The 15,766-nt window shown below is 38.1% G+C and overlaps 4 protein-coding genes across 4 annotated transcripts; 1 reads left to right on the forward strand and 3 right to left on the reverse strand.

Annotated features, from left to right (window-relative positions):
• Nucleotides 1-243: 243 nt before the first annotated feature.
• Nucleotides 244-2,329, reverse strand: LOC127245588 (exocyst complex component EXO70B1-like). The gene has a single exon (XM_051266571.1). It carries the CDS (start codon nucleotides 2,285-2,287, stop codon nucleotides 269-271), a length of 2,019 nt encoding a protein of 672 aa, XP_051122528.1. The 5' UTR covers nucleotides 2,288-2,329; the 3' UTR covers nucleotides 244-268.
• Nucleotides 2,330-5,995: 3,666 nt separating this feature from the next.
• Nucleotides 5,996-6,580, forward strand: LOC127245352 (secreted RxLR effector protein 161-like). Its single transcript, XM_051266185.1, has one exon. It carries the CDS (start codon nucleotides 5,996-5,998, stop codon nucleotides 6,578-6,580), a length of 585 nt encoding a protein of 194 aa, XP_051122142.1.
• Nucleotides 6,581-7,116: 536 nt separating this feature from the next.
• LOC127245548 (protein C2-DOMAIN ABA-RELATED 4-like) lies at nucleotides 7,117-8,621 on the reverse strand. The gene is made up of 4 exons (XM_051266519.1): nucleotides 8,518-8,621; nucleotides 8,154-8,452; nucleotides 7,961-8,059; nucleotides 7,117-7,572 (listed from the first exon to the last, which is right to left on the reverse strand). Exons 2-4 carry the CDS (start codon nucleotides 8,292-8,294, stop codon nucleotides 7,279-7,281), a joined length of 534 nt encoding a protein of 177 aa, XP_051122476.1. The 5' UTR covers nucleotides 8,295-8,452; nucleotides 8,518-8,621; the 3' UTR covers nucleotides 7,117-7,278.
• Nucleotides 8,622-9,335: 714 nt separating this feature from the next.
• Nucleotides 9,336-15,577, reverse strand: LOC127245621 (conserved oligomeric Golgi complex subunit 2). The gene is made up of 12 exons (XM_051266611.1): nucleotides 15,088-15,577; nucleotides 14,710-14,910; nucleotides 13,064-13,400; nucleotides 12,608-12,769; nucleotides 12,424-12,523; nucleotides 12,114-12,332; nucleotides 11,922-12,030; nucleotides 10,881-11,081; nucleotides 10,442-10,546; nucleotides 10,169-10,294; nucleotides 9,740-9,874; nucleotides 9,336-9,638 (listed from the first exon to the last, which is right to left on the reverse strand). The coding sequence occupies exons 1-12, from the start codon at nucleotides 15,547-15,549 to the stop codon at nucleotides 9,525-9,527; spliced, it is 2,271 nt and encodes a 756-aa protein (XP_051122568.1). The 5' UTR covers nucleotides 15,550-15,577; the 3' UTR covers nucleotides 9,336-9,524.
• Nucleotides 15,578-15,766: the final 189 nt, after the last annotated feature.

Raw genomic sequence — 15,766 nt, forward strand, 5'->3', positions numbered from 1 at the left:
ATAAAAAAATTAAACAACTAACTACCTAATTTATAGGTTCTCCAATCTTGTATATTATTCCTTTGATCCCATCGTTTGTAAATCTTTTAATCTAATTTTCTTACCATTCTAATTATTTTTAACATATGTTGGACATATAAAAACAATCAATTTATAAATCTCCTATCAAAATGAATGTGTATATATATTCCAGGTACATCCAAAAAAGACTATACTAAAAAAAATGAACATATATATATATTGGGTTATTTTACATCATAAATTATAATTATAATTTCCTCTTAGAGAAGGAGGCGGTGTTCCCGGCGAAGAGCCCTTCAATGAGCAGCTCCACGTCATCCGGCTGGTACTTTATGTACTTGCTCACCCCCCTCCCGTTCCCGCTATCCAAGTGGTGCTTAAACCGCCCCACAAACGACCGGTACGCCGGAATCACCACCGCCGACACCGATATCCGCAGCTCCGACTTCAGCTGCTCGTCGCTCACCACCCACCCGCTCTGCGTCCGGAGGATCTCCTCCAGCACCGCCGTGAACACCTTCAACCTCTCCTTCACCAGCGCCTTGTTCACCTTCCCGTTCACTATCAGCCCCTCCTGCCCCAAACACTGCACCACTCTGTTCCACGTCTCCCTCTGGTACCCCTTGTGGTACTGCCGGAGCACCGTCGACTTCCGCCGGCACCAGTTGTCGCCCATCACTTGCCGGATTTCCGGCGAGCTCTTCACCTTCTGCAGAATGTACCGCCCGTTGTTCATCAGGAACATGTATAGAAGTGATGGATCCTTGTAGAGATTCGATTTCTGGTTTAGGTTTTCGTCGAGGCGGTTTATAACCGCCGCCATCTGGATCGAAAATAGAGTCACGGCGACCTCCCCGTCGGAATTGTGGAAATTGGGGCTTTCTGGTTGTTGAGACGATGAATTGGTTGGGGATTCGGGGAAATTTTCCGGTGGTTGTGATTTGGTGAAGATTAATTCGAGTGTGTCTTTGTATTCGGTGGCGTATTTTAGATAGTTCATCACGTAGCGTGTGAGCGGGTGTACGGCGCCGCCGGGGACCGGCGTTCGGGAGGCGTCGTTTTGAATTGAGTCCTCCAGCTGGCGGAATATTCCGATTACTGATTCTCCGACGCGGTCGGCGGCTGCGGAGACTTCGGAAATTAGGGATTCGTCGGAGAGCGACGGGAGGAATTGGTCTCTTAGAGTTTCGAACATGTCTAAGTACTTGAAGAGTTTTTCGGCGGATTTTTTCGACAACGCCGTCGCGTCGGCGAAGTCGAGGAGCTGGATCGCCACCGCGCGGAGGTGGTTGGTTAGCAGTTTCCGGCGGAGTGAGGGGGTGTCGGGGAAGACTGATTCGGCGAGAGTCTTCTCCGCCGGGAAGATCACCTCCGAGCAGACTTTGACGGAATTGATCCACCGGGAAATCTCGGGGTCCATCGTCTGCCATGGCATCTTCGCCACGTCGTCCATGCTCAAAACGACGTCGTATTCGAGCTTCACCATGTAATTTCTGGTGGCGTTCCGGCGGGAGAGGAGGTACGTGCGCCCGCACTCAACTTCGTAGCCGCCGGCGATCATCGTGCTCGCGATGTCACGAAGCTTCGAGAGAGATTCCGGCGGGGGCGCCGGGTACTCGCCGGAATCCCCATCGCCGTTAATCGAGCACCGATCGGCGGCGTGATCGGCGGGCTGATTGTTCTTCAAATTGAAGGACGAGAACTTGTAAAAGGTCGGCGTATTTTCCGGCGGATCGGAGTTACAGTTATTTTCATCTCTATTTCTCGAATCTTCCAGAAGCGACCGGAACTCGTCCTCCAGCATCACGGCGGCGCGTTGGAGCGCGATGGTCGTCTGATTCAACAGCGAATCAACGTTGTTAAACTCACACAGAGCGTTTGTCAATTTCGCCATTCGCCCCACCGACGCCATGAAATCGGAGTCTTCCTCCGGCGACTTTCCGAATCTCCGATGAGCATCGCCGGAAACGTATATCTGCACCCTCGATTCCATATCCCTGGAGAATAAATCGATGAAATCCGGGACGCCAACGATGCCGGAAGATTTATCGTCGATGGCGCGCAGAGCGTCGATGAATTGATCGACATCTTTGGAATGGTGCAGCAGCGTCGCCGGATTTGTGTCGTCGTAGTCGTGTTTTTCCGGTGAGTTTTTCTCCATTATTAATTGGTATGTTTTTGCAGGGATGGGAGATGAAATGTGGATGTGGGGAATTGTTGGGGGTGACTGGTGATCCGGTAGACAAGGGGCTTTGTGGTACCCCATGACTCCGCCATATCCATTCTGCTCTGCTGTGGAAGCGAAGATGATGATGCCACGTCATCATATTATATTTGGTTTTATTTTTAATTAATTATTTTGAAATTTATACATAATAAAAAAAATAATTAATTATTAAACAGTAAAAAAATATAGTTAATTATAGACAAATTTATTATTTTAGAAATATATATAGTCCTGAAATTAAATATTCATTTATTTTTTACATTTTTTTTTGTTTTGTATTTTTTTGATTTTGTTGATTTTAGAATTAATTGAGTCATGGTAATACATTTGGGTGTGTTTGTTTGGATTTTGAATTGGGATTTGAATAGTAAAAATTTTGAATTTGAATAGTTGTATGATGTGATATAAATAGGTATTGATGTGATGTTTTGAATGTAAAATTGATTTTTAGTATAATATAAAAAATAAAAAATAGATGTTCGATTTGATATTTTTGGAGGAAAAAAATTGGATGAATAGTGTAAATCCAATCCAATCCCCCTAACAAACACACCCTTCGTATATCACCCAAATTATCTTTTATGGGATTTACATTTTATTATTTTGATTCAACAAGCATGATAAACATGTTTTGTCTCTATTAAGTAATTTTTTTTATTTTTTATTTTTTTTTAAGAAAAATCTCAATTAAGTTACCTCTATTCAATTTCTTTGTGTACCCTAAACACAAATTTTAAATATATTTGTGATCATAGTATATTTTTAATGTAATATATACATAATGGTCTTAAAAGTCAAAAACCCTCAAATAGATTTGAGTGAATTAAAGTTCAATTTAGATAAAAGTTATAAATATTTTTTATTACAATAAGCATTAGATATTTTAAGAGAAGAAAAAATATTTGATAAAATATTTTTATAAATTAATGTGCACACATAAGAATATTTAATTTTAATTTTAATTTTTTTTCAAAGTGAACAACTTGAATTTTTTTCAAGAAAACTACATAAAAAAAATAAAGTATTAAAGGTAGTGAAAATTTGAAAAAGAAAAAGAAGTAACGGATAGATGTATATGGTTAATAATACATTCGCTCTAGATTTGTAATAGATTAAAAAATAATAATATTTTATTAATTAGTAAAAATATATAAGATTTTGATTTGATATTTTTAAAAAGAAATGAATGAATATTGAAAATTTTCAAAAATCTTTTTGTTGATGTATATTGTAATATATATATATCTATATTTATGGTATTGATATATATTGTAATATATATCTATATGTATATATATATGACGATGTAACCCTAATTTTAGTTGAGAAATAATATTATTCCGTTAATTCCAATATGGTTTCAGAGCCCCGAATTCTCTCTGTATAATCAAATCACACTGCGCACTATCATCAACTATGGAGTACACTTCATAATCTGAAACAGGAACCAGGACAATCTGTCAACGACTTTCTTGCACAAGTGCAACCGCTTTAGCATCGGTTGGATCAGGTTAAGATCAGTCCGGATCATCTTCGCCTCATTCAGGTCTTGATGGCTTTGCGTCCAGAGTATGAGGCAGTTTGTGCCTCATTGTTACATCGGCACCCACTTCCTACATTAGATGCAGCTATTCAGGAGATTATTTTTTAGGAAACACGTCTTGACCTCGCCAAGGCTCCTCCGCTTGATTCTGCTCTTGCGGTCACCGCCCGACCACCTACTCAGAGTCGTCAACTCCGCTGAAAACGATGTCAGTCTTCTAATCACGACTTCAGTCACTGACCCAAAATGGAGTGTCACTACTGTCACGTTTTAGGTCATACTATACAGTATTGCCCTATCAGGCCGTCTCGCTCTGGCAGCAGTAACTTCAAGCCTCGGTAGTTCGTGGACCTCCTCAGTCTAGTACCTCATTTGTCACGGCATCTGCCACGCCTGCGCCTGCGCCTCCTACGATTCAGGACTTGGAGGCTCTCTTTAAACAAGTTCTATTTTCCAATACCGCAATGTCTACCATATCAGGTACCTCTCATTGGTATTTTGATTCTACTTCTAGTAATCATATGACCTCTGATATACATCTTATGACCTCTGTATCCACCGCACCATCTCTCCTATCCTTACCGCAAATGGTACCCATATGCGCATCACCCATACTGGACGCACATCCACCTCATCTTTATCCCTCCCTGACACCTATTGTATTCCCCAATTAACCTTGAATCTGATCTCAGTTGGTCAATTAGTTGATCAAGGTCTCACAGTGATTTTCTCTTCTTCTGGTGTGCAGGTTCAGGATGCGCGAACCGGGAGGACGCTCGGGAAGGGCCGGAAGACGGACCGCTTATTTGAGCTTGAGTCACTTCAGCTCCCCCCTCTTAGGGTCTTTTGGGTTATGTCGGTTTTGAGTCTTTTAATTGTGTGGATTATTCATTGGGGAAACAACCTGCTTTATCATTCCCCCATAGTACTTATGTTGTGGATACTCCGTTTTCATTAGTTCACTTTGATATTTGAGGGCCTTCACCCACTGTCTCTATGAATGGTTCTCGTTATTTTGTGCTTTTTATCGATGACTACTCTCGCTTTACGTGGATTTACTTCATGTGACACCGTTCTGAACTATCCTCTATTTATATGGACTTTGCTAAAATGATACATTCTCAATTTTCCTCCACCATAAAAACTCTCCGGACAGATAATGCTTTTGAGTATACAGATTCTTCATTCATTCGTTTCCTATCTGATCAGGGTATTGTTGTCCAACGCTCCTACCCGTACACCTCTCCACAAAATGGTCGCGCCGAACATAAACACTGTCATATCCTCGATAAAGTCCGCACCCTTCTTTTATCTACCTCTTGTCTGGATCATTTTTGGGGGGAAGCCTCACTTACTGCTGTCTACACTATAAATCGTCTTTCTTCCTCTGTCATGGGTAATGTTAGTCCATGTGAAAGACTATTTAATCGAGCCCCTGATTATAGTCTTCTCCGCCCCTTTGGTTGTGTCAGTTTCGTCTTCCTCTCTCCTCATGAGCGCACCAAGTTAGAACTTCACGTGCGTCTGTGTTGCTTCCTGGGATACGGGGTAGAGCATAAGGGTTATCATTGTTGGGATCCCATTTCCAATAGGTTACGTATTTCTCGTCATGTCACATTTTGGGAGAATACCAAGTTCTCTACCTCGTCCCACTTTCGAGTTCTTTCTGATCGTTCGTCTCCGTTCTTTACCTTATTTTCTCCACTTTTATTTCCTTCTAACGACGCGGCTCCGTCCTCTGCTCCTAATGCTGTCCCGGTTGCACCTCCTGAGCCGACACTGATCCCCGAGCCCACCACTACTCCCGACTCTGATCCGTCACCACCACCAGATCCCGACACTACTTCGACCTCGGACCCTGATCCTGCCCCTCGCCGTTCCACTCGGGTTAGTCATCTCCCTACTCACCTACTCGATTATCACTGCTTATCTGCCACCTTGTCCCACCATGATCCCAGGTCCTTTCGTGAGGCGTATGCGGACCCGTTGTGGCGGCAGACTATGTCTGAAGAGTTATAGGCTTTGGAGAAAACCCACACGTGGGATATGGTTGATCTTCCTCGAGGCAAGAAACCTATCGGCTGTAAGTGGGTATTCCGGATCAAAACACACTCTGATGGATCCATAGAGCGCTACAAGGCTCGTTTGGTACATCAAAGGCACTCTCCTCCATAGGCTATGTTGTTCATATCGTCAGTCAGTTCATGTCCGCTCCTCGGACGATTCATTACTCTGTTGTTCTACGGATTTTTCGGTACATCAAAAGCACTCTCCTCCATAGGCTCCATTATTCAACTCGTTCGTCCTTGGTTTTAACTGGGTACTCTGATGCTGATTGGGTGGGAGATCCCATCGATCGTCGCTCGACTACCGGCTTTTGTTTCTTTCTCGGTGATTCACTTATTTCTTGGCGCAGCATGAAACAGACGGTCATCTCCCAATCCAATGCGGACCTCGAGTATCGAGCTCTTGCCGATACCACTACCGAGCTTTTATGGCTTCAATGGCTACTGGCTGATCTCGGTGTGTCTCAGCCCTCTGCTACCACTATTCATTGTGACAGTCAGAGTGCCATGGAGATTTTGACGAATGATGTTTTTCACGAGCGTACGAAACACATCAAGATCGACTGTCACATTGTCTGTCATCACGTTGCTAACGAAAATGTCTCCTTGTCCTCCACTTCTTCTGCTGATCAGACTGTTGATGGCTTCACCAAGTCTTATTTACCCGACCGCTTTCAGTCATTCTTGAACAAACTCAAGCTGGTTTCCATACTCCCACTTTGAGTTTGAAGGGAGATGTTAATATATATTGTAATATATATACATATATATCTATATTTATGGTATTGATATATATTGTAATATATATTTATATTTATGGTAAATATCAATATGTATATATATGACGATGTAAACCTAATTTTACTTAAGAAATAATATTATTCCGTTAGTTATAACACTTTTAAAAGAACACACCCTAATTGTATATGTAATAATATTTTTGTAATATAAATAAAAATTAAAAAGTATTTTAGTAATAACATATGTTTATTTTTCTAAAAAATAAAGAATATATACTTTTAAGTAAGACGAAACTAAAATAGTAAAATTTAGGACGAATGAAGCATATATTATGTTATATTTATTTTAAGTGCTTGTTTGTCCATTTCTATACCAATAATAAACTTTGCAAATGAAGTATATATTATGTTATATGTATTTTAAGTGCTTGTTTGTCTCTTTCTATACCAATTATAAACTTGCAAAGTAAAAAGATGGTAAAAAGATATTGGCACGAGATGAACAATTGCAAAATCTCTTTCAACTTCAAATTTCATTCCCAAAAGTTCTAACAATACATCATATACATTATACATGCATACATATATACACTCTCAATATTAATTTAATTTGTGTGTCACATAGTAACCACAAGATATATATATATATATATACACGTTGGTGATAATGATGATGATGATCTATCGTAGACCCTTGGAGCCAGGAAGATCGATCCATTGGAGCTGAAGCTCAATCTCTCCGGTCTCTACGTGCCTCAATCTCAAGCACATGTCTTGAATCACCCGCCCTTGCGTCCACACCACATCGCTCTCCTCCGCCAAGCAATTGCTCCGCCCCGCCTGTATCTTCGTCACCACCGTCCCCTCCGGGAGCCGGTCGTGATTCATCTTCACCGCATCCAAGAATGGCCCCGCGTCGATATCTGCATCGCCCATCTTGTCGTCCATCGTGAACGTGTCGTGGTCGTACACCGTCTGCGTGCATATTTCATGTTGGTCGACTCCCATTTGTAAATAAATAAATAAAATAATGCTTATCTCTAACAACTTAAACTTTTAGGTAAAACAGACCATTTACATCATGGAATGTCATACTACCTCCGTTTAGCCCTAGGAATGGCACAATTTTACCTTTTGAATAATTTTATTTAATGTTAAAAATATTTTTATATTTATATAATTTATTCTACTTATATCATTGTATTTGTATTATGATAGACTAATAGAAATGGTATAGTTATTTTTTCTGTTGATTTATACTACATAATATAATAATTAATATTCAAATATTAACACGTAAAAAGTTTATGGCACGGAGTTAATATCTTACATCTATATATATATAAAAGTACGAGATACAAACCAGGTGGATGTTAACGTCGTTAGAGTCGGAAACAGAGAGAGTCAAATCTTCATTCCATTCAGGATTGATATCCTTTCTTATAACACGAGTCTTCAACCTCTGCACCAATATAATAAATAATTATTATAGATTAATTAAGAACAAATTAAATTAGATAAAAATATTAAAAATGAATAATAAATATAAAACTGGCCTGTCTGCCCATCTTGAGGACAACATAGGGATCGCTGGTGTTGAGGTCCCGAACAGCGAGGTTAATACCTCTCTTTATTCGGACCCTCAGAAGTCCCAACAGATTCTGCATTTCTGAGCTCATTACTGGAGACCCCACCATTTTTATATTTATTTATTTCTCTCTCTCTCTCCCTCTATCCTTCGATCCGATTCAGCTTCCTTGTGAACCTCGATCGAGTTTTGATGAAGTTAGTTACCTTTGATATATAACTCTTGTTCCAATGCCAATTAGAGTTATGGATGATCCTCCCTCCCTCTCTGCAACAAAAATTAAGAAATGAGAAAAGATAATAAATTGATTAATTAATTAATTAATTACATACTTTGTTGTAGGAAGATGGCTATAGATTCAAGAGGACAGGAAATTGAAACAAGAGTGAATTTGATAGAGAGAGAGAGAGAGAGGAGAGAGAGACGAAGAGGTAGCTTATGCCTTGCCTCTTATGATAATAAGATATATATCTATTTATGTCGTATTTTTATTAATGGATAAGAAAGAAGCCCGTATGTATGTCCATGTGTATGTTATGGGATGGATGTTGTTATTTTCAGGTCATGTGATGTAATAATAATATGTTAAATTCTCTATTTTGTTTTCATGCATTTTCATTTAAATATAAAAAATAGTCACATTTCTATAATAATGTTAGCAAAGTAAAGGTAGTTTTTGTGATACTGGCACAAATTTATAATAACAATTGATTTGGATAGATACGAGACAAATATTGTATAAACTATATATATTACACACACGTGCGCTTGCACATAAGAATCAGTTTTTAAAAAAATTGATGGGATAGAGAAAAAGGAAAAGGGAAAATGTCTGATTTGATATGTATTTTTATACAGTAATTTAATATTTCTTGAATAAAAATAGTAATTTTTTTCTTAAATAATGTGAGAATTACATAATAACAAAAAAATAAAAAATAAAGCTAAAAAACAACTCAATTTTATATAGGCTTTGGATCAGTGATAAACAATTGAACATAAGCTGAAATTAATCCACACCTTTCATTTTAATTTAATTATTTTAATTAGTTAAATAATTTATGCAGAGCAATTATCTCAATCCTCTTGTTTTGGTTAATGTACTTGTTTGATCGTATCAATTTGACTCGATTAATATATGTTATAAAAAAAACAATATATATATATATGTTTGCACGTGTGTGTAGTCAGTCCCCAAGGAAGAGGCTTAAACTCAACAACATAGACAAAAGTTGTGGCCAAAACAAAACCTCTGAAGCACAAAAAAGAGAATTTGGTACATAAAATACTTCATTCAACATACAAGGAATGCTCAAACTCTACAGATAATAATGGCAGGTTAGAAGCTGATTGTGTTTTGCCTTTCTGAAGGGGCCACTAATTGCCACAACCAACGGTAGGCCGGAATATCAGCAGCATCAACCCCAAGGGAACCAAGGTTACGCCCATATTCCTGAATGTCGCAGCAGCGCAAGACACGAAAAGAGCATAAGCACACGTACTAATGTCAAACACTGAATATAGATGGCGGGGCAAAGTTTTAGCTTTAAACACCTGAATATCGAGAAATAACTGCATGCACATCTTGTCTGTATCAGAGACATTTTGGTCGGAAACATCTGAGCTAGCTCCTGCTCGTCTTTGTGCACCTAAACGTATTTTCTGAAGAGATGACTCTGTTTTTCTGGCCTGTCATACGGCAATGATTTTAGCAAAATAAGGGATATGCTTATGAACAATAACTTGTATGAATGTAAACCATGGACGAGGACAAAGTCTTTCATTTCATTTCATTCTCACAAATGATTTTAAATAGGGATGAAACTTTAGTGCTACATATTAACAACTTCCAGACTTGTAGAACGACACAAACAGGTCTAAAAAGGAGTTCATAAGAAATACCGTATAGGCAAAAGATAATGAACATATACTTGGAAACAAAAAGGAAGATATCTCCACAAGATAAAAGGATAGCCAGCTTACCACATTGATGAGGTCAGCAGCTAATTCGTGATACCGTTGAGTAATTGAATTAGCAGAAGTCTGTACGAGTTCCTTCCGGAGATCACTTGTCAAATATTTAGCAGCTTGATCTCCATCAAGAAAAGTCTAAAACGACAAACAGTTAAACACAAGAATAAATCTATCCAACAATGTTCACTCTTAAGCCAAGGAATTGTTTATCTGAAAGCAAACACTACTTCGAAGGGCCTTCATATGTTGAAATGTAAATTAGAATGAAAGAGAATGATGTACCTTTAAAGGACGCAATACGCCTGAGACATACAGTGAGTGACGAACAGGAAGAGGTTTGTTGGTCATCCTATATGTTGCAGTTATTCCTTTCAGTTGCCGCAAGTCCTGTACAAAAATTCCTAAATGAATCAACAGAATTTCTAACTGAGAGAGTAATCATTTTGTGTCTATAAAACAATCAAAATCAACTCATTGAATACAACCTCAAGTGTTTTCATTTAACGAAAATACTAGAATGAGGGTGTGTTCGCTACTTCACTTGTGTTTTGTTTCTTATTTTGGTGTTTTGAGATGAAAATAACTGTTGGATGTGGAGTTTTGAATGGAAAACGGTTGTTAGATGTAATATTCTTTTAAGGCAAATAATAAATTAAATAGTGAAAAAATTAACAAGTGAACACACCCCAAGTTTGCCAATTATTTTCGAAGGGTTGCTTACCTCCACAGATTTCTCAACCAGAATGTCAACAATTGCATTCAATACTAGAGGCTGAAGAACTTTTAACGAATTGCCTCCCTGTGAAACACTCTGCTTCACGAAATCGAGCACTTCTATGGAACATGACTTTAGAACATCCAGTACATTCCCCAGGTAATCTCCACATATTTCATCAACTAGGCATTGTAAATCATGAATAATCTGTGACAATAAATAAGTGCATAAGTATTAAAAAGACGATCATGTTTCAGTTTTATATTGTGATTGTCAATTCCTATATGGAATTCAAAGCACAGATACACGCTGTGTCCATCTATAGTGCATAGTGGAAGCATTCATATAAGAATATGATCAAATGCAGAAAGATTATATTCAGGCATTCAACATTCCCTTCAAACAGAGTGAAATCGACTTAGATTCCAAAAGAAATACTAAGCAGCATGAGCTATAAAAAAGAAAATGTGCTAGAGACACTATAGTTCTGTTTAAACAGATAACTTTATACTGAGCTCATATAAACTCCTAGATCTAATTTACGAAGATCATTAGGAAAAAAAAAATGTAACATAAAAAGTTATAAGACTAAAATAATACTCCTTTCGTCCCAATTGAAAGTATTCTTTTTACTATTTTTGTCTATCTTATTCAATAGCATCTATTTCCTACTATAGTAAAAATAGTCACATACTAATACTACAATACTTTTAACTTTTACATAAACTACAAATATATCATTTCACATAAAATTAATTTATACATAAAGTACAAAGGGCAAAAAATCTCAATAATTTTACACACTTTCATTAACCAATAAAATATTATTATTTTTTAGTCTACTACAAAAATTCAAAGAGGTACTTTGGACCGGGACGGAGGAGTATATTAGGTTTCATGGACCTTAAGACTGATTTACTACAACAATTATCTTGACCTATCATTACACGATTCCTCTACAGATGTAGACAAACCTTTAACAAGGTAAATTAGCAAAGAACGTGTCTAATGGAAAGAAGGTAATAGCCTGGATAATAAGATACATACATAAAGAAAATCATCAGGGGCACCAGAAATGGCCCATTCAGATCCAAAATTTGCATTTGCACCTCCATTCTTGCGAGCATTCAACCCAGCTGATAACCAATTACAGTACCTAAATAACCAAACAATTTCATTGCATCAAAGTCAGTATCACGTCAAGTTTTAAACTTAATTTGCATATTCAATGTTGCTTACCTTGAAAGAAGTTGTAAACATAGGCGCAAAAACTTGTCAGAGCAAGAAAGTAGAAAAACATCATCGCTCCAGCACAATCTCAAGCTATCCATAAGGGAAATACTTTGTTTCAACACCAAGGTATGATGAGGATCCTGGTTTGCAGAAGAGCTTTGAGAAGAGGGTACAAGTGTTGAAGTCACAAGTGCAGAATCCAAAGCCCCAGCTATTTCCTGAAACCTACAGAACCAATAGCTCATCATTATTCTATTTAATTTTGTATTCTATTTAATTTTATTTTTAAATGTAGATGTAAATGTTATGGATATACCTCAGAGAGAAATAAACCCCAGTATTCCATTGCTTCATAAACTCTACATAAACTGGTTCCGTCCGAAATTTAGAAACAGCAGATCTAGAGGGACAGTACCCTAACACAATAAATAAAAACATGAGCAATAAAAAAAATATATATAGGCATAGCACAGACACTGCCAGGTATTAAAAGTTCTTACCTTCCAGATAATCCAAGAAATTCAGGCTTGCTTTATAATTTTTCAGGAACTCAGTGGGCCTTCCAGGAGAGAAAGCCCCAGGCTTTCCTTTTTGAATGGCCAATGCAACCTCTTTGAGAATAGAATTTGCAAGAAAGCTAAATACATGTAGACCAGAATTCTCTGCAAATATTGATATTTAAAGTTTGGGGGTGGGGGGGTGATCAGTTAAACCATTATGCAGGAATAGTACTGTTTTAGCACAAGTTTTAGGCACACATAAAGGAAAAATACATTAAAAGAGTAAAACTTTTGGGCATCACAAAAACAATTAGCTCAAAACTAGTTTATATTGTACTCTTGAGCATGATAAAGCTAAGGAGAAGTTAGAATTACATGTTAGATAATTATGCTCATCTCTAGAATCTCTGGTAATTCATGGACTATTGATTCAGTGTCACTGAACAATGAAGATACCTGTTGAAGATATTTCCAATAGAAATTTGCAATCGTCTTCAATGCAGAGCTTAATTTTTTCATAATCTGGTTCCAGATCATCTTCAGATAACCCATCCACAGCTCCAGATGAGGTATGAGGGATAACTTTCTGCATAAATGGTGCAACAATTGTAGAGCTGAAAATTTCTTCAGGGCTGCTGGTATTATCGATGGCAGCATATGCGCGTAAACAATTGTATATTGCATTTTCATCTCTATGCTCCAACCCATCTACAAAGCAGTGCCCCAAGCTTGTATCAAGTAACTGGCTAGCACTCTGAATCCTCTTCTGCATGTTCTCGATGAACGGCATATTCTGTACTGCCATCATAGAGAATGAATTAGAATAAATGTATTGTACACACACAAATTCGGCGATGAATATGTAAGTTCTCAAGGCAATTAAGGCTGAAGTGCAAAGTCAACCAAGAAACAAGATCACCAGCTTCAGTTTATACAACAAATGTTTAAAAAGAGTACCCAGAAAAAAAAAAGATCTACAGAAACAAAGGCTCAAGGTTTGTTCACTTAGTGGTTCTTTTTTTTTTTTGGGTGTGTGTGTGTTTGTGTTTTGGTTTTTGGGTGAAATGATCATTGGATATGATGTTTAGTTTGGAAAAATGGTGTATTGTTATAGAGAACTGAAATGATTGCATAGTAAAAAATTATTACTACTACTAATAATAATAAATAGAAGAGAGCCTCAATATACAAACAGCTTTACTAGAACAGTAATGTAAATCAAAATATGATAGACTGACTTTCTAAAATAAAGTTATCGTGTTTCCATAACCATATAGTAACATTCCAACTTTCTGCAGCAGTTCTAGGAACTGTTCTTCACTTCTTTTTCCCCTTCTATTCAACAATTTTTACTTGGTCTAACAAAACATTTAGCAGCCTAGCAAAAAACAAAAGTTCTCCACAAATTCTACATGGAGAATGGCAGACCTTATAGCAGAAAACCTTCCACATTTCAACACCCTAAACACACAGAACACCCATATCAGCACTTTAACAACCCATGGTTCCCGCTATATCTCATCTCAATTCCTTGTGATATATCTCGTGAACAAAGTGCACCAGCTATTAAGTTACAAAAGCTAACTAACTACTGGCTTGCCTAAAGACAGATGGATTCCTTTGCCACAAATCCCATGTTCTCATGTACAAGGATGCTAGCTCGGATATTCAAATTTGATCCAACTGATTTAGAAATTGTGACCTTTGACAGAAATACATATATTTGTGGATACACATGAATTTATTCATTAAAAAAAAATCCAGGGGAGAGTTTGGGATCAGTTATGATGAAAAAGCTAGCCTGACAACCTATGCCTTCTTCACAACAAGATACCAAAACCCTAAAGAGTTTCCAGTATCAATTTGACATTAATTAGAGCTCCACAAGGAGCATCTGAACTAGTTGAGTTGAGCTTATAGTGATATGAAAAGATCGGTAAGTTATAAACTCACCAAAAATTTCACACAGTGGATGTAAACTAGAGAAAAATTGTAGAACTATAACCTCACATAAACCATCGAAAGAATCATGCAGAATTGGAAAAGAATAAGTGCATAAGAATGACAATAAAACATCAGCTAATGTGGGGGTTTAGAAAGACCTGCGCATGAGTCATATAGAACTTCAGCCTGTTCATTTCACTAGCGATTCTTTCCAGAAGCATGCTTTGTGTCTCCCTTATGTTTGCTCCATATTCTGCATGCGGCACGGAAATTCCATTGCTTAATTGACCCTTTTCTGTAGAATTTCCATTGGACCATTCCTCTGTGACACTAGGCAGCTCCTTTATCAGTTTTTCAACCTGAAGCGGTATTGTGGAACTTCAATCAAATTATATATATGCAGATATATAATTCAATACAAAGCAAAAACTAAGAATTAAGAAATAAGGCCACCCATGGTAAATTCTTCAATATCATTCTATCTGAGGCATTTACCAATGCAAGCGTGAATTTAACCTAAAATCAGTAAATCGGACCTTGGAAACAACATGAAATGTATCCAGCAACAACTCCAGCACCTCCCGCGCCTCATTGGCTTGAGCCCGCTGCTTGAGTCGGCTCTGCAACGCAGTCAAAGAACCCTCAACTGAGCCACGAAATGCCAAAATCTTATCCTTTATCTCAAGCAATGGCGCTCGCATCCGCACCACGGCGCCATCGATGTCTACTAGTTTGGTACTGAGGCTCACGAAATCGGCATAATCTCGATTTATCAATTCTACAAGCTCGTGCTTTAGGACACCCAGATGAGATCGGAGCTCCGACCGCAGCGTGTCGAAGGGGACGAAAGTGCGGAGATCGGCGATGTACGCCTCCGGGTCAAATTCCGCATCGGAGAACTTTGAGGGATTTAACCATAGCGGGCGGGAGTCCTCTATCGGGTCACCGAACAGATCCGCCGCCGATTTCGGCCGCGGAGAGTGCAGATCGGTCGCCATGGGAGAAGTCTGATGCAGAAGGAACCGCCGGTGAGAAACTAAGAAGGCAATGTCTTACAGAAATTGGGCCAGGAATAGTTTGGGCTTTCCCGTAGTGGCCCATTATCTTTGAAAGCCCAAATACTTTCATTTTGTTTGGACATAATTTTAGGTGTTTATTGTATAGAAAAATAAATAAATAAATAAATACAAGATATTGCATACTCTTCTCCTATTC

The sequence above is a fragment of the Andrographis paniculata genome, unplaced genomic scaffold (genome assembly GCF_009805555.1).
Source record: "Andrographis paniculata isolate CXL003 unplaced genomic scaffold, ASM980555v1 Contig22END, whole genome shotgun sequence".
NCBI classification, from domain to species: domain Eukaryota; kingdom Viridiplantae; phylum Streptophyta; class Magnoliopsida; order Lamiales; family Acanthaceae; genus Andrographis; species Andrographis paniculata.

What these genes read in the sequence shown, in the direction of transcription:
- LOC127245621 (XM_051266611.1), bottom strand. Translation starts at nt 15,549, where the DNA reads ATGGCGACCGATCTGCACTCTCCGCGGCCGAAATCGGCGGCGGATCTG. An exon ending in GGGGTTTATTTCTCTCTGAG is followed by an intron (nt 12,333 to 12,423) that starts GTATATCCATAA and finishes TTGGTTCTGTAG; the next exon opens with GTTTCAGGAAATAGCTGGGG. An exon ending in TGGTTGAGAAATCTGTGGAG is followed by an intron (nt 10,547 to 10,880) that starts GTAAGCAACCCT and finishes ATTTTTGTACAG; the next exon opens with GACTTGCGGCAACTGAAAGG.
- LOC127245548 (XM_051266519.1), bottom strand. Translation starts at nt 8,294, where the DNA reads ATGGTGGGGTCTCCAGTAATGAGCTCAGAAATGCAGAATCTGTTGGGA. An exon ending in TCCTCAAGATGGGCAGACAG is followed by an intron (nt 8,060 to 8,153) that starts GCCAGTTTTATA and finishes ATATTGGTGCAG; the next exon opens with AGGTTGAAGACTCGTGTTAT. An exon ending in ACGACGTTAACATCCACCTG is followed by an intron (nt 7,573 to 7,960) that starts GTTTGTATCTCG and finishes ATATGCACGCAG; the next exon opens with ACGGTGTACGACCACGACAC.
- LOC127245588 (XM_051266571.1), bottom strand. Translation starts at nt 2,287, where the DNA reads ATGGGGTACCACAAAGCCCCTTGTCTACCGGATCACCAGTCACCCCCA.
- LOC127245352 (XM_051266185.1), top strand. Translation starts at nt 5,996, where the DNA reads ATGTCCGCTCCTCGGACGATTCATTACTCTGTTGTTCTACGGATTTTT.